This window comes from Symphodus melops (genome assembly GCF_947650265.1).
Source record: "Symphodus melops genome assembly, chromosome: 18".
Taxonomy (NCBI): domain Eukaryota; kingdom Metazoa; phylum Chordata; class Actinopteri; order Labriformes; family Labridae; genus Symphodus; species Symphodus melops.
In genome coordinates this window covers 18878299-18904330 of record NC_136708.1, presented here as the reverse complement: position 1 = coordinate 18904330, position 26032 = coordinate 18878299, and the positions used below count along the sequence as shown (strand labels likewise).

Below are 26032 nucleotides of genomic sequence, written 5' to 3'. Positions count from 1 at the left end.
GTAAACACTCCAGTTTTACACTAGAGAGACAAACATAACTGTTTCTGTCCAAAGGCAAAGACTGTTTTTTTTTAACTGTTTGAAATGTGCGGAAGCAGAAAGTAAACAATTATTTTAACGAGTGACAAAGTCTGCACCAGAAAAGACAAGTTTATTTATGAAGTCTTCTTCAGCGGCTGTGGGTTCGACGCCAACCTGGGCCCTTTGCTGCATTTTATTCCACATTTTTCCCCACTTCCTCTCACTTCAGCTATCGCGTCCAATGAAGGCGAGAAGGCCTTTCTATGTACAGAAACTCTTTAAACAGACAGCAGGTGCAGCTAACACTTAGCTCTTACACGTCGCCTCTTAGCTCTTCATTCTGCCTTAAGGTGCAAATCATATGGCTGTAAGTAAGCCAGAGGAAAGCCATTGTGTAACAGATTATCAACTCAGGACAAACAGATGCATGGGGGCTCTGCTGTGAGTGGGGTTGTAACGGACCTGGAAATGACGGTGGGTGGGGCTCACTTGGTATCACAGACCAAGGTCTGGGATTCGATCCCAAGCTCCTGCAGCTGAAAGGCAAGACACTTAACCCCTGTTTGCTTCTGCTGCTGTGACGGTGGAGTTTGAATTAGAGCAGCCTCTGCACTCAGAGTGTGAATGGGAGGGTGTGACCTGCAGAAAACCAGAATTTGTCAAATAAGGAAAATGAACTTAATTGTCTTGGGGTGGAAAAAGAAGGAGGAAAAGGAGGCCCCAATGAACCTTTGCCAAGGGCCCCATCAGACCCCAGAATCGCCCCTGCCAGTATTACCAGGTAGTGTGCACCCCCAAAAGTTATATATTTTGCCTTCAGCTCGATGATGGGCAATAAATGCCAAAATGTTCCGAGATTACCTTCACATTTATCTAATAGACCACAAACTTTATCCACCATGTGGAAGGTTTTCTCATAACACTTCTTTCCCAAAAGTTTCCAAACACTATTTTGAATTCCTACTTTTTTCTCTCTCTCTCTTCGTGTTGCAGGTTTCAGCTCCTACGGTTAAATAAAGATACATATGAAATCACAAATCTGTTTCCTTGCACTGATCTTTGCATCAACACACCCACACACACGCGCGCACACACGCACATGCTCACTTACACACAAAAACCACACACATACACACAAGCTGTTGTATGAATTGGAGCTTGCATGTATCTTTGTGTCTTGTCATCACATGCTCCGACTGAGCTCTAAATGTCACTTGTCTCTCTGCGCTTCATCTGCCTGACTCATCCTCCCTGTCCTCACTCTGCATTTCAAAATGCTTCTGTTTGTGTGTGTGTGTGTGTGTGTGTGTGTGTGTGTGCGCCTGTGCGACACCGACATGTGCCGGTGTGAATGCATTTGATGGACACACTGCCGCTCTCCACCTCCCTTTGAACGTCGCCTGCAAGCACAATGATGCTCACTGCATTGATTTCCCCGTGCCATTCTATAATTATGTCTCCTCTCTTTTTATTCGTCCTCCCCCCTCTCTCGCTCTCTATCCCTCCTTCTCTCTTTTATCCTGTCTCTCTTATCTCCCACCCCCCACCCACCCCCCTTCTCTCTTCTATTTTTCTAATTCCATCCCCCTGATCCATTTTTATGCCTCACTGTTTCCATGCTTGTTATCTCGGCCCTTTCTCTCTTATTTTTTCTCCATGTTTGATCTCAACTTCTTAATTTCCTTTCTCATCTACGTCACTCAGCTCAGCTTCGTTTCACACCAACCTTCCCTGCTCTAAGGGATGTTTTTTTTTTTTTTTTTTTTTATCCTCTTTATCTTTTTAATTGGGAGATCTTGCCCTCTCACCAGATCGTATTTCGAAGTGGAGTCCTTAAACACACAGCTTGGTCCGAGGTCGTTGGCTTCAAAATGTGACGTTCTAAAGACCACTCTGTTATCATTTGTGGCAGCTGTCCGCTGGCTGTGGGTGACTGATGGGGTTCAATAAAAACACAAACTTTAGACCAGGACTGATTTCAGTGTGATCTAATGATTTTTTTTTTTTTGTTGCCTTTACAGTAAAACATGTATTTTGCATCTTAAAGGTTCCTTTCCTTACATCATGTACTGTATACATAAAAACATTGTAGAAGTTACGAATTCAAATTCAAGCGTACTTTGAATTTTTTCAAATAGCCTAAACATGCACAATATATTAATCATTTAACTTTGACACACACAAAACAAAACCCAGATTTAAAGGCCAGATCAAAGTGGCATTTCCCCTGATGATTGGCCAGAGAGTGTGTGGCTCATAATTTCTGTGTAATGTTATTGGTTACATGCGTCTTCACATTCCCATTTTCAGTTCAGCTGATTGCTCTTTCCTCAGTTTTTCCTTAATCAACTCTTTCTAATCTTCTCCCTCTCTTCTGTTTTTTTTTTGTTTTTTTATCTGCAGCATCTCTGGAGTGCTCTCCTTCTTCACCGTAACCTGACGGAGACATCCACCTAACATGTGATCCCTAGTCTTCTCCATGGAACAATCGCAGTGCTGCGTCTCATACCTTCATTCTCCGTCCTCTCTCAAGACTGAACTGGAAAAAAAAAAAAAAACTCCTGCCTTCTTTCCCAGCCACTCCTGAGAAGCTCCCACGAGTTCTGACTTGCTGTTTCCTCGCAGTCCAAACAATTCCTCACAGCTTCCTGGAATATGACCAAGAGTTTCCATCATAGGCGTCCCATCTCCGAACATTTCTGACCTCTGCAGCCAAATCTGCACCACAGCTCTCACGCTATAACTCCGACACTCCTTTCAGACATGGCTACACTCCCCCTGCCTCTAGAGGCAAGAGCCAAGAGCCAAGCCACATTTTCCCAGAATTCAACACTTTCCTGATAGAATTTACACACAAAGATACTCTGTGCAGTGTAGTCTTGTGATTGGTTGATAGTTTTAATATTTTAGGGAACTTATCCAATAACGCGCATCCATCCTCACGGTAATGCAAATAATCTCAATCTGCAAACCAAGGACCAAATTTAACCCTTCAAAAACTCACTATATCACTTAATAACTATAAGAAAAAATTAATAAATCTAGAAAATGACTGAAAAATACTCTCAATTAAGAGACAATAAGCTTCATACTGTTTATAAACCTATGCAGAGTTAAGTTAATAGATCTGTAAAATGTGATTATTATTATTGATAATTATCAGGCTAATAAACTTATATTACCACTGTTGTTCCTTTAAGAAATGAATTTTATTCAGGCTATAATTTCATACAATAGTTACTGTAAGAGAGCCTAACTTAACAAAAAAAAAATTAAAGCTCCTGTGAGGAAACTTAAATCTTTAGTCAGTTTCGTCGCCCCGAGTGTTCAAAAGCAGTATTTCATATCTCTTTTCAGATCCTGTCCTGTACTTTTGTAGGTGACGTTATGTGCTCTTAAAATCTTATCCTGCATTCCCTGAGCTGTCCAATGAATTACTGCCTCTTTGAATTATAGAAACTGTTTTGACACCCACCCTGTGGCATTGTCAAACACTATCAATAACCGTATAGAATTGCTCCATATCTTCCCTGATGGTCTTGTTTACCAGGTCATAAAGAAACATTAGCCTTTATCTCAATCTGATTTATAGCCAGTAGAAAAGTCCTCACAGGAGCTTTAACTGCAACATTGGTTCATCAAAACATCCATTAAAAAAACATTTAAGAAGTCAAAAGTCCTTTTGCTAATATAATAAATTCCTTTCATCACAGGTCTGACAGGTGAAATAACATGACCATTCCCTTGTTCCTCAAGTAGGCCTCCAGTAAAAAGTTAAACCTTTACATTCACACACAGTCTCTTGGTCTCTTTGTGGCATGTTAGCATCTTCATGGTAGCATCTTTTTAGTGTTTGTTCTCCCATGAGTAGTGTTGTGGTTGGCTGCTGAGCATATAAAAAAGACTTTCAGCTGTGGCTTCATAGAAACTGTCCACCAGACCCTACTAAACACCTCTGCTTCCCTATTCCTACAATGAACTTACACATCTGACACAAGTATTCATGTGTATTGTGCTCTTTCTCTCCCTCACTCTGTGCATAGATTCTGTAAACAGTGTTTCAAAAACTCCTGGTGACGTATACATATCTACTCCTCATTACTTCTCCATATAGTGGAGCTCTCTGATAGGAGACAGACGGTAAACCCTGAGAGGACTTCACTGTGAAAACAACCGACAGTAAGAGTGGGAATAAACATTCAACATGGCATCACATTAGGTGCGGTTAAGTTGGCTCCCAGCGAACATGAACGGCACCGTTGTGAAAAGCAATCTGAGGAGATGAAGCAGAACCTGGAGGAATGAAGAAAGAAGAAGAAAAAAAGCCGGGATGAACTGCACAAGGAAATTCCCTTGGTGTCTCTAAAAGCACCAGTGCCAGTAGGTAAACTGAAACAAAGACGAAAGGGAGTGGCTGACAGGAAGGCGAAGAAGAAGAAGAAGAAGAAAAAAAAAAGGAGCAGGCAAAGCAAAAAAAAGGGCTCAGAGATGCTTCGTCTCGAAACTCTTAAGCGCTAATGAGAGGAGAGAAGAAGAAAAGACATCACAGATAACAAAAGAAGAGCCTTTTATATTTCCCCGTGTTTCGTCGACTCTTTATTGCTTCGTCTTCTTTCCATCTCACTGCTCTAAGACTATTTTTAGATGAGAAATATTGAAAATAGTGTAGAAAGGAGACGTGCTGTGGGCAAACAAAGCTCATCATGGAAATATGGTTTGTCACAATATTAGGAAGAAACACTTTATTCTATTTATCTCAGACTCTGTTAATGTGAATAATGGCCACTCACTGTTGATATTTTAGGTATTTTAACTGCACTTAAAAGCACATTTTGTCCAACAGGAAACAAATCATCTGTTACTCATCTTCGCCACTTTGTCTTAGAGTGTAAATACATAATTGCATCCAGAAGTAAGACCTCTAATAACAATATCAGCAGCTCATTCATCAAAACCTCTGATGTAGCATGAGATGTTGTCATGGTAACATCTTTCCTCTAGATGGGTGCTGTCAATCAAAGGGGCATGAAATAGCTCCGCGGTTTTGAACGTTTGGGTAAAAAAAAAAAAAAAAAACGGGGTCAAAGTCGGCCCCTGAGAGCGATCAGGTTTTAATGGGATTCCATTTGTACACAGGTCCCTGTGTGTCCAGCCATTCATTGTTTGGATAGCAGCTGTAGCCTCTAATGCAGCAGAGACCTGTGAGTAGATTGAAAAGTATTGATCAGATAGTCAGGACATACAGGATCACAAAAGCCTCCTGGAGTGTGTTTGTGTGCGTATGTGTGTGTGTGCGTGTGTGTGTGTGTGTGTTTGCGTGTACTGACAGTCACATAGGAATGGAGTTGTTGGGGCTAAAACACAAGTGGCTATTTCACGGTTGGGTGGAGATGCCGTGTCCATGTCTGTCAAGGCCACAGGATGAGGAAGGCGGGGGATTCTGCTTCTGTTAAGTTAAATTTCTCCATTCCACCATTTGAAATTGGAAACTGTCAATATTCAGATTGGGAGAAATGGTTGTCTGTGGTAGGAAGCTGGTGACTGAGGTGTGAATTCATTCATGCAAGCAACTCTTAGCTGGAGTCTCTGACAATAGGATAAAACAATTCTATCGATATCATGAATGGATATTAATGTTGGTAATCTAAAGTTCCTCTCTTGGCATTGATCATCCTCCAAAAAACATATCTCTGCTTTAAAAACATGACAGCTTTGAAAGCTCTTGTTTTATTCCTTTAAAATAAATGTCAGTGCTCATCCAAAATGGTTTATCCAGAGTCCCAACCTCTAAACCTCCACCAATCCTTTCCCCTCCACTATTTCTGTAGGCCTATCAGTCGAGTCAATGCCCGTTCTGCCTCGGGGCAGCATTATGTAGGCCTATGCTCTCCACTAATCAATCCAAACATAATATGAAACTTTCATTTAAAGACGTCAATGAAAAGCAAATATTATTCTGTTACTTTTACATAGAAATTGCAAGCTCTAGTTTCAACAAAAGCAAATCAACGTTTGCAAATCCAAATGAAGATTGACCCGGCTTCTCCTCAGATTATAGTCTTTTCAACCCCGCCATGACAATGACTGGTTTGGGTCATTTAATGTGACACGAATGACATGTCCATCAAAATCTGTGTTTTTCAGACAGTCTGGCTGCTTATGTTGTGCCCTGTTTTTAGCAAATGAAAACACAGCATAGCCATGGTGACAGTGTGATTAACCTGATCTTTATAGGAGGTCTTCACCTCATATTGGATTTAAGCCTCATTTCTGAGCAGCCAGATGACCACACCAGCTCTCTGAAAACTCTTATATCTTCCTGTAAGATTTATAGCTTACTTTATTGTCAGTGTAGTCTTTGTATAATAATGTTGTCCAAACAGTCCTTACTGTATCTGAGCAAAAGAGGAAATGTAGGTAGAAAAAACACTCCTGATTCACTTTCTTCTCAAATGAGGTTAGCATAGCCTATAAGGTAACACATTAGCGAACGGATAAACTGTTGCTTGGCTGAGCAGAAACATTGCAATTTGCAAAGAAGAAAGTTTTACATCCTATGTCCATTCATCCACTGATTGAACCTGGTGGAAAAAACACACCAAGCTGACTTCCTGTTATCTTCCAGTATATGGACCACTTGCATTGGATTTCATCATATTTTCAATTGTGGCCCTGTAAAGAAAGAAAACACTGTGTGTGTGTGTGTGTGTGTGTGTGTGTGTGTGTGTGAGAGAGAGAGTGTGCTACAACTTCAATGTGGGTATAATAGATTATTCAAGCCTCTATGTTACAATGTTGGCTTTTTCTCTTGGGAATTTATTTGTAGAATTTCCATGCGAACAGTCTAAACTTCGGCTCAAGAGCTAAACTAGCTTGCAGGTTTTTCCACTGCAAACAAATGTAGCAGTGTGTTGTAGTGATACATATGCCAGGCTGTAGCATTGTAATAACCCTGGATGAAGGCAGTAAAATATTGATCCTTTATTGTTATTCTCCAGAGTGTTTTCAGTGAAGAATAGATTTTGCCTTCAGAGTCATGAGGGAAAATTTCCACTGTGTTTTGGCTCTGATATCCAGGTATAACCAGTCCCAGATCTGGCTACTGTGCCAAGATGTCCGAGGACTTGCCTGGACTGGCTCGGCTCGTAGCCTCGCAGTACCTAAAAGAGAGGTTTGGCACGTACTCATAGACACTGATCAACGATGCAATGTTACACAAGAGAACAGCAGACTAAACCTCATTGTTATTGCACAAGAACTTTCACACATGCTGGCACACACGTCAAATTCACACCAACTCAGAGTGTGTGTGTAAAATACACATCAACAAGCACACGGACACATAGAAACAGGTGAAAAAGCAAACATGTGAACGCCTCAATCACTGTCTAAACAGATGACAAATCTAAGATTTTATTTTCTGCCATGTTGACAGCATGTTTCGAGTGTGTTTTTTTTTTTACCTACAGGCTCGATGAAGTCTGTAGCTCCCCATCTATCTACTTAAAAGGTGCCTAATGATGGATATTAATGATGATATTGATACCATGTTCAGTATATATATATACAGTATATATGTACGTATATATATAATAAACAGATTAATCATCATGTGTAATGTGTTCTGTGTTTGAAATCCCCTTACACAGCAGGTTAGGGAGTGTGTGTGTGTGTGTGTGTGTGCAGCTTTCTAGCAGATGTACGCTGAGTTTGCGTGACCTGACAGACGTGTGAGATGTTGTTGCTGTCGAGTTGCAACGATGCATTTCGGGGAAGTCTCTTGCACACAGCAGCTCATCAGGCCTCTGGATCATGCAGGAGAAACTGTGGATCACAAATCACAAATGACTGTGTGTAAATGTGTTTACAATGCTTTCATGCCCCCATACATTTTATGTTTACGTGTACTCCTGCCAGAAGGTCGCCCTATGCTGAAGCCATTTTCCTTTCTGATTTCAATGTTGCCTTGCTCTCTTGTTCTTTTTATTAGTGCACCTTGCCATGGCTTAATGGCACTGTTCCCTTTCTGTTCAACTGGCTTTAAAAAATATATATGAATATGTTCATTTATGTGGAGGGGAGGGTTGTCTTACCTCTGCCTTCTTGCCTACAGTTTGATATCAGTATCAAATTGTTAGCTTAGCTAACAGCATCAAACCCAGAGTGAAGCTGGGAACAAAGGTTAGGGTAACGGAGCCCCTAACGTCCTACTGTACTCTGAACAGGCAGACAACAAAGAGTTGTAGGTGATTGTATGTAAGTATAGGCAGTTCTGTTTTGTGTGATTTATTTTTACTTTAAAAATCAATAACAAGTCAAAGCCTTGCCAGCAAGCTAGAGGCAGATAAAATGAACCATATTTCTCACCAGGGCAAACTGAAAGATGCTGTTATAGATAGAAGTCCGCAATATTTGAGTCTTTGAAACTCCTTTTACCAATTTGTTGAGATGTTACATGAAGCTGAAAAACCTCTTTTATAAACTGACCGTGCTACATTTATCAAAAATGTAATATTCAAAATTAAATTTCTGGGAAAATCGTCTGCTACAGAAAACTCTCACCTTGAAAGGAATGTAAAAGTAGCATTAGAAATGTTTTCTTAATTTCAAGAAGCTCATTTTTTTGGAAAGTATAATGGTCGCTCTCACAGTTAAATAGATATTTGAATGCATTGAAATTGATGCCCATAGCCAAACACTCTACAGCACCTCTGCTCCACATGCTGCAGTGTTGAGGGTGAAGTGAGAGAAAACGACGAGGAGGAGGAGGGGGATAACCAGCGTGAGGGATGAAGAGAAAGTAAGATATGACAGAAAATCGCTCGCACTCAGTCCCCTGCCGCCTCTCCTGAGACCTGCAACACACAGACCTCAGCACTCCGGGCTCCCACCGCCTGCTTGGATGAGATCTCCACCGTTTTCTTTTGGTCTCTGTGTGTGTCTGCAAAATTTCCCCTCCGCTGTTTTCTCACTTTGCCCTGTCCCTCTTTTCTCTCCTTCAGTTTTGCTGCTCCTATTCTATCTATCACTCATTCTGTGTGTGTGTGTGTGTGTGTGTGTGTGTGTGTGTGTGTGTGTGCCAGGATCTGAGACTGCAGCTCAAACATGTGCTCTCTTTCATCTATTCTGTTTTCACTCCTCTTTTTCTCTGCTGTCTTTTCATTTCTTCCGTTTTTCGGCGGTGTCTATTTCTATAACTTTGCTTTCTTTGTTGACGTCGGTATTCCATAATCTTTTGTGGGTCTGCTTCCTTCTCGGTCACACGTTCACTTCGAGCCTGAGCAGCCATCTGTGTGAATTAAACATCTGAGACAGAGCACAGGATGAGCAATGGTACTCAGATTGGCACTGGCGCTGGTGTAGTACTCCAGTCCAGGATTTGGGGCATCTTGAGCATTTACTGTTTAGTTGTTGATCCGAGTGATCTTCGGAGTTGAAGAACAAAATGTCACCTGCAGGTACATTTACGTGCACTCTTGCTCAGAAATTGTTCACGTGTCACGATGATGCGTGGAATACAGTTGTTATGGGTAGCACTTATTTTTTTATTCGACACCTGCAGCGTTCTCAGCTGATCAGAGCGTCTCCACATGAAGGTAGAAGCAGTGCTCATGTCAGCAGGACGGCAGCGCTGGAACTTAATTAACAAGTGAAATCTCCAGAGTGACTGTATACTGACAGGATCAGAATCTAATGTTAATACAGGAAATGTGTTTTCTACACATCCAACATGTACCACACGAGGTCCATACCCAGTGGGTTTTAATTTGCTACAGTTTAAGGACAACCGAGCTCATAAATAAATCTGTTTTGCACCAGCACATCATTGTTTTAAGTCTCATAATTACTATCAACACTGCTCTCACCCAATAATTCAAACCAGCCCTGTTAATATTCAACTCATTATTCTTTTGAAATTACCACATCCCACCTGGTTTAAAGTACGTAACAGAAGAAGTGATTGAAATGATCCTCCCTGTACAACACTTGTTGTCCCCTGAGCTTCAGGTATGGATCAGAGAGCATGACCCAGATTCAGCAACGGAGGCTGCCGTGCTGGCCGATGTCTTTGTGGCGGCACGGAAAAATGGTCAACCATGGAGCTAATAAAGGACAGCCACAAACCAGCCCAACAGTGCCAGCAGGGGGCAGCAACCAGTGCAGGTAAGTCTTTAAAGTGGGAGGGCCCGTCAGCTAGCAGGCCAACAAAACCCTCGAGCAAAGAGCTAATTTGTTATCTATGTGAACTTTAAGGCCATACTTAACCCATGTACTCAAAAAACAAGATTACATCTGTTATAGTTAAACAACAGTTAAAAATACACATCCTGTCAAGACGTTTTAAGGATTCAGGGAAAATCTCACATGAGTCCTTCAAATCTGGGATCTGAAGGAGGTAGTGATGCCAAGGAATGTCCAATGTTCTTCTTCTTGATTGTGAATCGTTTTCGTGATTTTCAGTTTGATTCAGTTCCCAGGGTTGGCCACCTGGGCAAACACAAAAACAACCATTTTCACTGTCCTGCGTAGAGATGTTGCTCATTTTTGTAAAAAAAAAAAATGCCCTTAGTGCCAAATACATTGGCACCCTATTTGAGCGCCCTGGGATGGACATCGTTGGTCCTGTAGAGAGAAGCAAAACAGGAAACCATTATATGCTGGTGATAACAGACTATTCTAACAAGTATCCAGAAGTGTTTCCACTAACATCCATAAAGGCAAAATAAGTTGCTTTCTGTTTGGTACAGTTCTTTCCAAGGGAGAGCTTAACTTGTAAAATATTAACTAATCAACAAACAAGTCTACTTTGCTGAAGCAAGTGTACCAGTTACTTGGTCTACACTGAAGCACAAGCCTTTAATCCATAAATCATTGACTCATGTTATACAACTGTTACACTAATAGGAGAAAAATAATTTACCTGCTCCGTAATGTAATGGCTAGATCCAAAATGTATCAACTTGTTACATGTTGGACAAAAAGTTATTACGTTTTGGGCGATCCCCGCCTGCTCTCCGATCGCGCGAAAAAATGAGAATGTGAAGAAAGAGGAAAAGAAATCCCCAGAAAAGAAAAGTGGTTAAATTGCCTTTTTTGGAGGTGGATTTTTATTATGACAGAATTAAAGTCTGACTACTTTTTTTGACGGGTAAACTTTCTCTGTCTTCCTTTTTTTTCACACTCTGTCTGGTGCTTTCCTTGTCTCTCCCTGTCTCTTATCTCTGCTCTTCCTTCATCGTTTCTGATTTCTCTGTATGGATTGTTTTCGATCGGTGGTTTATGTTTTCATCCTGTTTTATTCTCTTAGTTCATTTCTCAACTTGATTTTCTACTTTTCTTTCAGATCTTTTCGCTTTTTGTCCTTCTGCTCTTTCATCTCTATCTTATAAAACCTACATTTCTCTTCTTCTCTCCCTCTCGTTATGATCCTGTCAATATGACTGATATCGAAACTTTTTGAAGCGACTGATGTTGCTTGTTTGGCCGACGATCCCCATCTCTATCTTTGCGTGTTTCTGTGAGTATCATTATCTCTACATGTGTCAGTTCACGTGCCCGTTACGTTAGCTGCCTTATCTTTGCACAAGTGTGCACACATGTAAGTGGCACTAGAGTCTCTTCACCAGCTAAGCCTTCCTATCAACCATGGCTGTGTGTGGATTCAGTATAGATTAAAGTGACATCCATCCAGTCATGAACTCCCAGCTCTGTCCCCACTCTGTGCCACACAGCTGTGCTCTCATCTCCAGAACACATTTCTTATTGTGTTTTATCTTTCCAGCTTTGCCACTACTAGAGTCAGCACTGTGGAGGATAATGCACACTTTGGTACTCTGATTTACTGCGCCGACCTTTTGAAGTTTAAGAGGTCTTTCACAGGTCAAAAAAGATGACTGCAAATGGGACGAATTGGATGCTCCGTGTGCAGAGGAATAATGGGTCAGAGAAGACGTTCAGTTACACTTTAAGACTGCTTAAATCAATATTTATGTACAGACATAATGTTGAATGGCTAGTTATACTGTGAAAGGATCCAAGCATACTCTGTTCCTTTAGTTTAGATACATGGGTCCAAATTAGCAGGAGTACAGTTTTTACATACATTTCAAAATAAATCCGAAGTTACAAACCTATGTCAATAAGAAAACAAAGTTGGTTGTTTCCCCCATGCAGCTCTTATACATGCTTTAGTGTATTTTTAACTGATTGTTTAAGTGTTACAGCATAGAGCTCTAAAGGTTTGAATCCTTATCGCTCCTCTCATCAACCTCCCTCCAGCAGAGACTGTAAAAAAACATGGACGTAGTCTCAGTGACGTCACTCATTGGTTTATGAAGTGTCATTTTGAAGTTCAATGATGGTGGCTTTCTATCGAACAGTGCGACCCACTGAAATGTTTTACCATCACGTAGCATTACTTGGGCTTTTTTCGTCCATTGAGAAATGCTTTGTCTAATTTTTTTAATAAGCAAAGGTTATTATGAAAACATGCTTCCCCACACACTTTGATAATGCACAGGGAGTAAGTTTTTAATAAATACGTTTCTTTTTATGGTGGCATTATTTGGTCGGGGACATGAATAGCCTCTGCTATCATTTTGTGCTATGGTAGCATTTTTCGACAAGGCAAAACGGCTTCTTGGAAATGCTGCCCTGGACTGTCTTTTGGTCAACCTAGGACAGGTAGAGAACTGAAGCTGAGGCGGGTCTAAAGCCCCCTGATTGGCAACAAACCTTCCTGTCAGATCAACCACGCTGATATGAATCACTCCAAATCTTCCTAAAATCAAAGCAGCTCAGTTGTAAAAAAAAATATTTCGACCCCCATACAGGGTGCTGATGAAGACATGAACTATTCAGAACAAAGCTGTTATCTGTACCAGGTTGAAAACCGGTTTATTTATGCTAGCAAAAGGGACATTTTAACATGGTATGCATTTCTGGGTCGTTCGGGGCCAGCCTCAAGTGGACACTTGAGGAACTGCAGTTCTTTCCACTTCCTCATTGGTTTCATTTCTCAACCCCAGAGATTGCTTGAAAGGGGCATCTCATTCACCCCCTTTCATAGCTTTAATGTTGTGAAGCTTTTTTTATCCTCCACATACTGAAGGTAGCCGCTGGGATGTTAATTAAAAGGAAACAAGCCTCTTAAAAGTCACTTGTGTATTTTAGTCATGCTAAAAACTGTACTTACACACCTCTCGTACTACTTCCACTTCCTTAAACAACAAGACAATAAGCTAGAAAACTGCATCCAGAATATGTGCTATAGAGCTTTCAGCTTTGTATCTTTATATGTCGGGCCAACAAGCTCTCCTATCTGCTGACTTGGAAATGAGACCAGATTTTTAAAATCTTATTTCATAATAGCACATTTAACATGATTTTCTGTATAAATGTAGAAAGGAAACTTGTAAACAGCGAGATCCTGTGAAATATGTTTCTCATTAAAGCACCTGTTCAAAGTGGATGACATGTTTTTGTGAAGCTTTACATCTTTGCATGTCTCCATGTAAGCGGGCTATTCAAGGTCTCTTTTCCCCTCTGCAGCTATTATTCACTCGGTGGTTCCCTGCTCGTTCTTTCTGCCTTTGTCACTGCTGAAACTATCTCAGGTGACCTCTCATCCTTGTGATTGCAATCTTTCTCTCCCTGCCTATAACCGTTCCATTCAAATAAGGAAAAGGCTCATCTTTGCACAGTTTGCAGGGAAATGTTTTCTGGCCAGACTCCCGTGGTGAGCAGTGACACGGTGCTTGAAGGGAGCAAGCAGATGTTGATGCCCACTAACTTTTCCCTTTACCTCGAACAGCACTGTGCTCCACTCGACATCAAGGGGAAGCCGGGGTTATTACCACTATGTTTATGTGTCAGGCAGAGTCAATTATACCTCTGACGAGAGAAGAAAAGAGAGAGTGCATGCGGTAAACATTTCCTCCCTGAGGCTGTGTGTGTGAAAGTGAGGGAAATCTTAAGCCTGTGCAGATTTCTGTGCAAATGTGGCTCCACAGGTAGTGAGAGAAAATAAATCTCCACCCTACGTTCAGTGGTGATGGAACAGGCAAGAACCCCTACTGGGTGAGCCAGAACCTCAGGGGCCTCCAGCCAGTAGGCGCCACCGAGGATGGAGGGGTGCTGTGAGCTCGCTCGTTAAAAAGCCCTGCACCCGACCCTAATGATACCCGCAGGCACTCTTTCCTCTCTCTCTCTCTCCCCTTACCCTCCATCCCTCTCTCATTTCACTTTCACTCTCCCTCCAGCCTTCTTCCCACTCATGCTTTCACTCCTCTTTCACTCCACCACACCACCATCTGCCTCCCTCCTCCTCCCTTTTACTCTGTTTGGGTGAGGAAGTCGAAACCTGTGTGTGTGTGTGGAGGGGGGGGGGGGGGGGGATCTGTCACTCTTGCCTTCTAATGAGCAGTTGCTCTGTGTGCCACCAGCTCTGATGGAGCCAAAATGGCGGACACATTTCACACTGCTAAGCCCTTGATCTGTCTGGTTGGTGAGTGACTGGCTCGGTGGTTTTGAGTGTTGAATTATCCCAAAAAGGAAAAAAAAATAAAGAGAGGAACAACAACAAAAAACACCAAGAAAAAAAAAAAACACCGAACAGAAGAAGTGATGAAACACGCTGCCCTTGGTGAGAAATTGTCTTTTCTTGTTTTAACTGGGGCAGTAAAACGTGCTGCGCTATCCTAAGGGCTTTAAAATACAGGCCTCCTCGCTTTCATCTCCTGTGTATGAGTCAATGTCCATTCACTGGCTTTTCACTCTTCATTTTACCCACCTGGACTGCACATTTGATGTCACTGCCGAGATGAATGATTGACACCAGTGTCCTCATTTGTTCTCTTCCCCGAATAGTTATTGTGACAGGAGCAGTTTGTTCTTCACAGGTCATATTTGTTTTACTGTCTGGTGATCAATAAAGAGAGGGCATTTATGGTCAGGGACCCGGGCACAAACAAACCAGTCAATGACAGTGTTTTTTAAAGGATAGTTCAGGTTTTTTAAAATGTGGTCGTATGTGTTTCTTATTGATCTTGAGTACGCCACGCACAACAATCAGCCCCTGTTTGGAGGAGCCAGCTAAAATACTTAATAACAGAAGATCAGTTTTGTACAGCTGTCTACAGAGTTAAGGCTCATTGATGCTCCATTTACGTAACGAGGATAAGGATAAACTTTATTGATCCCCCAATGGAAGAAATTTGGTTGTTACAGCAGCTCCAAAAAAAAAAAAAAAAAACAAGAATAGGGAATATAAACAGCATCAATAGCAAAAAGTTGAGAAAAGTTGAAAACAGCTATGAGGAAGTTTACATTAATTAAATAAAGGGAGAAAATACAATAAAATAATCGATTATATAAAGTAGATGTTTTAACCCGTTGGATTCTCAGCCAGAGGGTTGGGACCCAAAAGTGGTTCTGTTGTACAGAGCACTATTTTCAAATAATTCTATGCAAAGTTCATGATAGCTGCAGGTAACAGATGAGTTCATGGAACAAACACAAGCACACCTACCTACCTTGTTGTATAACCTTGTATGTGGGTTCTGGTTAGCTATAAACGCTTCAGATAAAAATCTTCCAATTCTTGGCAAATTGTTTTTCAAACATCAATCTGAAAACCTAATCAGTCATCCTATTTGTTTCGTTCATGGTTGTTCTTCAGCAGTCATGTGTTGTTAATGTTGAAATCAGCCTGCTGAGAGAGAGAGTGAGTAGTGACATGCGGGTGAAGTGCCACAGGTCTGATTCGAAACCAGACGACCTGTTTAGAGGACTCTTTGTACATAGAGAGCATGCACAATCCACAACGCTTCAGGCATCCTCTCTTCTTTTTAAAATCAATTAATATTTTCCAACTGAACATCTAAATGATATGTTCATATGGTCAAAACAACCTTCATGTACATTTTTTCTGATGTGTTACAAATGACAATTGCTCAAGAGCACCTCTGCAGAGCTCAGGAAGTGAACACCTCACACCTCTTCAGATACCAGACCAATTTCCAGATTTGGTCCAAACAAAAATGGGGGGAGCCACATTGAGAGATGGGGAACAATTTTGACCACCCAATTCAAGAATTCAAAACATTTTTATTCTGTAAAACTTTAAATTAAAATGTAGACACTACTCTAAAATAGAGTTCAGAATTTTTGCACCGCAGTCTCAGTCAGAATGTGTGCAAATCTACATCACTCTACATGTCATTGAGATTAAAAAAAACCTCTTTTTCAAGAGGATCCTGGACAAAACTCTATCATGTAATTTATCATCTCTTAACTTCTTTTTTTCCTCCTCTGTCAGATATAATTCCACTGTTGCCTTCTTCTTTTATCCCGCTGTCCACTTTTTCTTCAGCCAATTATCTTCCATTCATGTTACTGCCATCATGTCTTTAGTGCTACGAGGAGATGTTGTGACGTGGTGACGCAATGAGTCCGATTTGCAGCGAAATCAGTTCAGAGCAATGTTTTATTGATATAGAAATATCAATATGTGGCACTGATAGTGTGATGAATTTAATGCAAGTCAGCATGACCAAATATGGTAATGCCTTAATATTTTGTCCCATTAAGACTGACATCATTCACAGTTCTGTGCATTGACGAGTTAAGCTGATAGTACGTCTCGATCTTGTGAACTTCAGGATGAAATCTGTTCTCGTTCAGCCATGAAGGTAACAGACTGCTTCATCAACGCACATCTATGCACTGATATAAGAAGATGTTTGTGACTTCAGCCTTTTGATCAGCGTCAGGAAGAAACTGCAAATGCTGATTTTAGTTACCGCCATTATTTTAAAGGTGCACTATGTTGTTTTGGTAGAGATATGTGAAAGTTGGAGAAGTGTACAGATATGTTCATAACTCTGTACACAAACTGTCCTCAGAGGATTATTTGATTCCTGGGACGCCATTGAAGATAAAATGCTGTGTGAGAAATGGTGGTGGTGGGTCTGCAACAGTGAAACTGTAACTCTCCTGGTAGCTCTTTAGCTCCAAAGAGAGTTCCAGGGACACATTCTTTTCCTTTGAATAAAGTTTGTGAATTTAGTTTAGAAAATGTGGCGTAGAATTTCAATTTCACTTCTCCAACTTTCAAATTCCACTACCAAATCTACGTAGTGCACCTTTAAAGTTAGATTATTTTTGATTTTTTTTTTTGTCCTTTATTAGATTGGACATACCAAGACAGACAAAACATTCCAGGATGAGAGAGTTGGAAATGACGTGCAGCAAGAGGCCGAGGCCAGAGTCAAAGTCACAACCGGCAGGCTATCAGGGGAGTTTATTGAGGGAATTTTTAAAAATACAGAATTTTACATTATAAGATATAAAATCGTATAGATTAATATTTTAACAGATAAAGGAATTAGACATAAATTGCTCATGTTTAAGTATGTAGTTCTTACTGTTACAGTTGCTACTACAAGTGATGTGATGTTGCACTTTGGATGCAAGTCACTTTGGAGCTCAACTAGAGCAGAGCAGTGGGGACTGACTGTGTGTTTGTAAGTACAGTGAGTAGGCATATCTGTGTGTGTGTGTGTGTGTGTGTGTGTGTGTGTGTGTGTGTGTGTGTGTGTGTCTGCCTGCTCACTTGTCTCTCTATATTTGTTTATGCCCTTTACTCAGGTGTGTGGGTGTTTTAAAACATCTCTGTCCGTCACGTGTGCATACCAGGAGGATGTGTGTACATTGTGGCGTCCTGTGACCACCTTCAGTCTTTCAGTCTCACACACACACACACACACACACACACACACACACACACACACACACACACACACACACACACACACACACACCCCAGCACAAAGTGGCATCAGCTCCTCTGAGTCAGAGCAACAAAGGAGACAACAGCATGTCCACTGTAGTCTGAGAGGGAACCTTGCAGAGAGAGCTTCTGCACCACACATCCTGCACAATCACGCTGTCACAAGTATTCTTGTGTCTGAGAAGCAGCACTGTGGAGTGTTTGCAGTTGATTGGCTTGGATGAGATTTGCATAATGTGTGGGCTGAAATAACGGCAAACAATAAGCGTTTCAATGTGAATGGACAGTTAAGGATCTATGGCAACAAAACAGTGAATAAACAACAATTGGAGAAACAAAAGTCACTCCCTGCAGCCTCTGCTAAATGTCTTGGTTGGCCTCGATCATCTCTCGAAAATTACACTCTCACATTTATCTCCAAATGTGTCTCTTAATCTCAGCCATTATGATCTCCCATTACCATAATAAATAGTACACTAAAATTAAAGATGACATCACTTTCGGTCCCAGCAGCACGCTCCACTCTGCCACATTTTCTTTTAGAAGTGTTGAGCTAGAGGACTGATTTATTGATCGAGGCTGTGTGACTGTGCTGGCGTGCTCGCTGGGGGGATGAGGAGGATTATGTAGCAGCAGTGTGATGTTGTTGACACTCCTGTCGCCTTTACAGCTCGGACATGCCAAGACTTGGGTTTGTGCCTGAAATGAGTGTGTCTAAATGTGAGCACAGAGGAGAAAAGGGGGGGGGGCAGTTTGAGAGGTTATTGGGAGAGTTTTTTGGGGTGTGAGATTAAAAGGGGGGAGTGTGTGTGTGTGTGTCAAAATGGGTGATTTGAGGGAGGAGTGGGCCAGCTGGCAGCTTCTGGCTCCTCTGTGCCCCGCGGGTATCCAGCTTGGCGTAAACTCGCTCCACTGCGACAGCTGGGACCTGGGTGCCGACCAAGACACAACTCACAAACACACAGACGAACACATGCGCAACGCAAGATGAGCAGCATTTGATTGGAGGGAAAAGATGGGATTCAGCTTGATGGAGCCTGTCACTGGATTAGGGATGAAGAGTTTTGTGCGGTGGTAAATAAGGTTGGATGTCGCTTTGGCTGAGCTGCACCTTTACATGATTCAGTTTACTCAGCATAAGTGGATGAGGCAGCTTTTTGTGATGTTTTCAAGAAAATTAAGAACTTTAAAATTTCGTTAAAAGCTATACCAAGCTAACTATGTCAGTGTTTGATCAAAAACTGATAGATTGATGGGTTTATCCAAAGACAGTCATTCATTTGTGGGAAGTTTAGTTTGCAAGGTGTCAGTAATGGGGAGGTTGTGGATGCTGAATCGCAATCTAACCTGATATAAGTCATGCCTGGCACCAAACAGAAAGCAGATAAAGTTAGCAAATAGCAAGATGGTAAAGGTAACATTAGCAATCTTCTCTAAAAGTAGTGAAACTACCTTTAAATCCGCCACCAGGAGGCTCTCAATCAAAACAATAAGATTTAGTCTACATAGTTTAATGAAAACATTAGCAACCACATTCTACATATTTTACCTTTAAGTAAAGATTTAATATTTTACTAACATTTCTGTTTTGTGTAAGAATGGTGCTTTATGTAAATGAAAACAAAGGCTGCTTTGCTGCCCCCTGTGGCCAAAAGCAGTAAAATGCAAGTTTTAAATGATTAACCTTGACTGCTCGAGATGCTAATATTGCAAATATGCAATATTGCAATTTTCTGCATTGTTCATTGAAGATATGGTCCACATGCACAGGTTTCTCAAAACTAGGACAAATAAGACCTAAATTATCTTCATGGCACGAAACTATATAATTGTGTTTTACTGCCTCTCAATATCACCTTGATGGAAAGCACATGTCGCTCCGAGTTCTGATTGTGATAAGTATTATCTTTCATTATTATCTTCTGTCGATTAAAATTTTCAGCTAGTTTCTTTTTTTTTTTTTTAATCCAGAGCTTAACCAGCTCATGAATTGTTCCCTTATTCATGTCAGAGGGAGGTGAATAAGTACCCAGATAAGAAAATAGATTAACTTTGCAATTTGCTGCAGAAGAAGAACCATTTTCTTATGATAGTAATGGAAAAATAATTTTGTTATAAATATACCCAAATAGGAAAGAAGCAGTTTAATGTTTAATGCAAAGTTGTATTTTATGGCTACTAGGCTTGGTATTTTCAGTTTGTTAACTACTACATATTAAGATCAATGTGAGCTTATTTGTCTCTGCTGAATTACCTCTCAATATCAAAAATTCATGATGAGGTTATTATTCTCTTAATGCACAACTTGGTCGTTTCAGTAGGTGTAAGTAAGAAACAAAGGAAACCTTGTAGGTTCAGAGTTTCACAGGTTGTGGTTGCAGGCATCAGGGAGCCGAAAATGAGGACATGGTTTTTGGAAAGCAGGAGGCTGAAGTCATGGAGGTCGAAGACTGCCGCGAGCCACTCAGGGAGGGAGGGGGGTTAATGGGAGTAAATCAAGGAACCGAGGAGGTGAGGTGAAACCTTTGGGTTTTTGTGCTGACTGTCCGACTCGCCCCATTTGTCAGTGTACTTTGTAACGGCTGGCTGCCGAGCAACAGGTGAAAATAGAAAAACTGACTCATGTTCTGCATGATACAGTCTGGCACCCTACTCGTTTGTTCTCTTAGTTCAATTTTTTTTTGCTTATAGAAGCTGCTCCAAATCTGAAACAGTACTTCAACTTTGAAAATTGAAAACACAAATCTGAGATTTGGAGTTAGACAGACCTTAGTAGCCTGCTCCTTATCCCCATTGAGGCTATACCTACTATGGGTTTTAATAGTTAGAAAAAACACACACAAATGCTTGGTTAAACATTCAGTTACAAAGTTACATCATAACTGCAGCCACTAGGTTTTGACTGATAAAGTGGACATAACCATGTTGTAAATTAATAGTTTTAGGACAACCGTTTAAAGCCTGATGTTTTGTGTTTTGCCTTTCACCATCAGGGCCAAGTGACCATCTATAAACAAGGGGGTAAAGATGGGTAAGAGCGAGGGATTTACTGAAGCTAATAACATCAGCTAACTGTGGTACTGAGTTATCATTGGCATGTAATAAGACAGTATTTAAAAGTAAATCAAAGGCTAGCTTCTAGCAAACATGCCACTAGGATTTTGTCATTGGATGTTACAACAAAGATGTATATGTATTTCTATTAAGTGGTCAAAATGTTATTGGATTGCTAAATTAATTTGTTGGACACTCTTTATGTTAAGATCTGAAGCAAAATGCAAAACAGTTTCTATACTACGGGAAAACTTAACAGCTCCATAAAATTAACAAGAAGAAAAGGAAGGTCGATAACAGAAACAAGAGGACGAAACAGACACTTACTTTTCTGCAGTTAGATAGGAGTTCTTTCCACCACCCATCCAATTTGTAAAGTATTACCCCTGACATATCTCTCAACATGGAAACATGTGCCTCATGAGGCATCGAAACATGTTGTACCACAATATACTGTTCATTCTCACTCTTATGTGTTTTGACAGCTGAAAGTCCCTCAATATTAAACCCCACTGAATACTGAATGAAAACATCTGGGGCAGAAGGTTAGATAAACTTTTCAGTCTCTCCCCTCTTGTTGATGCATACCCAAAGACAACAGCATTCATGCATTCAACATGGCATTCATATTTCACACGCCCACCCACTCATTCACTTTGAATAACCTTCATGTGTTGTGACAACTCTTGTGAAAATTCACCATTGCATATCAGTCCTTAAAAAACAGCGCAGAGAATCAACATCGCAACAAACTTAACTTATCTTCACATAGAGCTTTAATGCACGGAGGAAGGTGAACACCCTCTCGCCTCATAAGCACTCACAGACACAAAAATCTTCAGTGGAGTATACGGCTTGCATGATGTATACAGATGCTATCATAATTGCTTGTGCATTCCCGTATCAGGGTAACCAGGACAGCAGCACGTTGTTAGGACTCACTGTGATTAATTGCCAATATAAAACACGCTCTATTTACTGCATGTAGGCCAGGTTGTACCTGCTAAAGCATTAGGTGGCAAAACGTTGACGTGCCCAAAATATGTTTAAGTTTACTTTTAGTTTACTTTGAGAAACAGCAAAGCGATGCAGCACCTGGCGTCTGACCAGGTACAAGTATATTTACCTGCTCCAGAAATGCAGAAGTGTGATTTTTTTCTTTTAACTCGAACAGTTTAGACTTTGGACCTGCTGCCAAGGCAGTGTTTGGAATTGGTTTTATGGTTCTTATTGTTTTCAGTTGGGAGAACTGTATAAAGGAGAGGAACTCTGAAGTTGTTTAATGTATAATGTTTGTTCTCCGTAAGCTAGCTAGTAAATGTCACGGCTATACAACAACTCCCTTAGACGTGCCTTTCTGAAACATATGGAAAGTAGGAAGGAGCTGGTTAAAATAGTTTCTCTGTTTTGAGATATTAACATCTTCAGTAAGATAAAGGTGAATGTATGTGTTAGCTAGCTAAAGCTTGGAGCTAATAAAAAGTGCAGAAAGCAGTCACCTTAAAAGCCTTTAAAAGTCTCTGGCATGCATTTCTTTCTGATCATCAGTTTTAAAGCTTTGAATTACAAAATATCTAATAAAATGGGACACTTGGGCCTGGAAAAAGCAATGTCCCCTTCAAAACCCCTCTATAAAATTAGGCCAGTTAAAAGTCCATTATCTTCTATTTAAAAGTTATGGCTTTGTGAATAATTTTTTATCAAATTCTCTTTCGGGACTTTTAATGTCCCAGATGGTGAAATGGTATTGGGCTTTAGCTTAAATAATGGCATGATGATGAGTGCTCAGTCCTGCTGTTTTATATTAAACCCCCTGTTTTCTAAATCTATTATTTTTTCTTCTTGTATAATAGCAGATATTGACTCCGTTACTGGATCACTAAATCTCAGTTTACATTTCATTTTCATTATATTACCTCAATAAGGTTTTTGTTTGTCTTCCTGTGGATGAGACCGAGTGTAATTTAGTTCAGCCGCGTTACAAATACTCAATGAAATGTTCTACTCTGTCTCTTCCAGTGCAGCTCTGCACTTTATTAGCCCGCTGTCAGTCAGCTGTAATATGTTTTTGTTTGTTTTTCCTCATTTAGAGCACGAGCTGTCTCAAATTCATTTCCCCCAATGGAATCCCCCGCTCCTGCCTCAGGCGCACACTCTCACACACTATGAACTTTAAAACAATGATGCACTTCTTCCTACAGTCTATTACCTTCAGTTTTCCCCCGCCTGTACCTTTCTCTTTGGTCACGCACCCAGCCACGAGAAGCAGCATTTCATGACCAGTTCTGTTCGTGTTCACTGTCTTTTCTTTCTTCCTTTACCTGTGGATATTTCACTCCGAATATTTTTCTTCCAATTTACTCTCTATGGAGGTAAAAGAATTAGTTCCACTTTGCAAATCCCCCTGCTTCAAGATATAAAATAACCCTAATAACCTCATTTGAATCTACCGTATGAATTGAGAAGATTTGGGTGTCTGCCTTACAATTCTTCAATTTTTATAATTTGTCAGGGATTAATCAGTTTGGAAATCCTTGAAATGTGTGCTTGCAGGGCTGCTGGTACAGTATATGGAATGTATTAAAGAGACACATGCCAAGCTATTCAGGCAAGCTCGGACTCAGAGCAGAGCAAACAGAGATGAATACATTTCTTCAGACTTGTGTTGACAAATGTGCTGTAGATGAAGTTTCAGGTCTGATATTAAAGGTCGATGGGGAGACAAAGAAAGAGACAGCTTTCACAGAGAATCTTTCTAAGAAGATTCTAGCAAGGTCTTCCCACAATGTGTCTGTTTATCAGCTCAAACCAGCTGTCCCGAAAACACTCGTCTCACCCTTACTCATCGTCATTGTCTGTCACAAAAAGCAAACATTGACAAACTGTCTCGCACACTCTGTTCTCTGCACACTTTTGAACACATTAACCACTCTTCTTACACAAGACTCGCACATTTTATTAAGACTCTGCTCAGATGGCGACTGCACTCGTGTTAACATCCAGATTAATGTTATGGTTTGTGCTTGCATGGTGTGTAGCAACATGACTTTGCCTAATAGCCACAATTTGCAGAACTTGTACTTTATTCTATTGTATGAGGCTTGACATTAGTGTCAACTATTGGAGCAGGAAGTTTATTGAAAATGGCTGGTCGTGTAATTGCTCTTACGGCTAAAAGGTCAAACTGAACTTGAATTAAAAGGTCAGGCTCCTGTTTGGTGTCTTTATTAGCAATAGTACTCTCTCACAGAGGATTACTTGCATGGGGAATTACTGAATGACTTGAGATATGTTGTTTGTTTCTTGAGATATGAGTTGATTTTTGATTCTTTGGCGTTATAGTGGGATTTGAATGCCACCCCACTGCATTCAAGATAATATATTCTTCTGTGTCAGTCTGGTTCAACTGGCTAGACAGGCTGCTAAACAACTTTAATGTGGTTTCTGACTAAGTGCTAGTTTGTGGGAGACTATTTCAAACATGCTGTGATGTGCCTGGTTCGTTTTTCTTTTGCTATGAGTCATTTTGCAAATACATCCATAGCTGCTGGATGTTGTTTCTAATTGTTTACGTTGGAGATTGAAAAGTAGCATTGATCACACTGAACTGTTATCAGCCAAATGACAATTAAGTTTGTATATTCTCTTGATGCGCGAGAGGCAGTAACTCTCCATACCAGCAGGCGGCAGCACTCAATTAGTCACACAGCAGAAACCAGAAGACCCACAACCAGTGATAAACAAATATCAGTGTTTGTAAAATGATTTATAATCTTTTCTGTTGAACAAGTTCGTAATTACCTCAACTTGAAATTAAAGCCTCCGGATACAGAGACTGAGTTAATGAGAAGAGACCGCTCTACGTGCCGCAGTAAGTCGACTGTAAGTACCTGTTGTTTTTGTCTTGTTTTTTCTTTCAACAAATTCCTCGTATATGTAGATGTACTTGGCATGAAAACCGATTCTGATTCTGATTTTCCTTTATCACTTCTGTTTCTCTGCTCGCGCCTTCATTCGCTGGCTTACCCCCTATCTTCACATGGCCCGTGCGCCGCGGTCTGTCAGTGCACGTTTTTCTCTTTATTCCCACGTGATCTAGTTGTTCTCCTGTGATGTGTGCACAGTTGGTCATGGCTACGCTCGCATTCCAGGAACGGATCCAGTGGAGCAGGGTGTGCGCCGTCCAACGGTGGGGAAAAAAAAACGTGGCACTGATGGGCCGCGGCACGCACGGAGTCTTTGGGGATTGGTAGTGAGAGCTGTTATCTTTGTATCATCTTTGTAGTCCATAACTGTAGTGCAGGACAGCTGATTGGCTTGTTTATTCTGGTGACAAGTAGTTTAGGTGAATTCTGAATTCAAAACAGGATGAAGAAACGTCACTGCTTAACAGCGGGAAATTCTAGTAGCATACATGAGCCAGCACCTACTTAAAGGGACAGGCTCAGGCCACCAACAATCCCCGAGCAGTTTTTAAACAAGAACTGACTCTTGGCTATAATGACATAAATGTTTGAATTTACAAAGCTACAGCTGCAAATATAAACTCTTCATTAAAGACCACTTTATCATGTAAAATCAATCAGTTTGGGTTTTGGACTACATCAATAGAGTTAAATGATGACCAAATTATATGGTTAAAATCTGAATGTGAATTTTTTCCCCCTTGAACTGCATTCAATCCAGAAAGATCAAATGAACCCCAGCACATCCTGTAGTTCACAGTTTCAGCGAGATGTAATATGATGTTTGAGTTAATAGACACCAAGAAGATTCTCTGCTGTTTTATTTTGATTTTGTTTGCTCCTCTTGTGACCTTTTTTCAGAGTAAGATATCTGGGGTAATACATTTATACGACAATTGCAATAATCTGTCCCACCTCGCCTGTGTCATCTGTTTTTTTTGTGTACTTCGATCAGAGCTCACACATCGGGCCTGACTGTAAGAAGAGTCACTTTACTGCTGCTCTTTCCCCCACTCTGCTCTTTACTCTGTCTACTCTCTCATCCTTCATCTTACTTAATCATTTGTTGGTTCTTTTTCTTTCGGCATTTTCATAAAAGATAAAAACCACCTCTGGTTTGGATGAGTCCCAATTTCCCAGAGGTTTATGGCAGATCAAGTCCAGGTGATTTACAGAGGGAAAACCCCTTTTATTCTGGCAG

At 40.7% G+C, this 26032-nt stretch overlaps 1 protein-coding gene across 3 annotated transcripts in view; it reads left to right on the top strand.

Annotated features, from left to right (window-relative positions):
* Positions 1–7632, top strand: part of samd12 (sterile alpha motif domain containing 12) — a 104617-nt gene extending 96985 nt beyond the window's left edge. For all 3 annotated transcript variants that reach the window (XM_079367750.1, XM_079367749.1, XM_079367748.1), the window contains one exon: positions 2425–7632. Coding sequence is in view for 1 of the 3 variants with exons in the window: in XM_079367749.1 (XP_079223875.1) it covers positions 2425–2456 (32 nt within the window). In the remaining 2 variants the exon portion in view is untranslated. The remainder of the gene's footprint in view (positions 1–2424) is intronic.
* The last annotated feature ends 18400 nt before the right edge of the window (positions 7633–26032 follow it).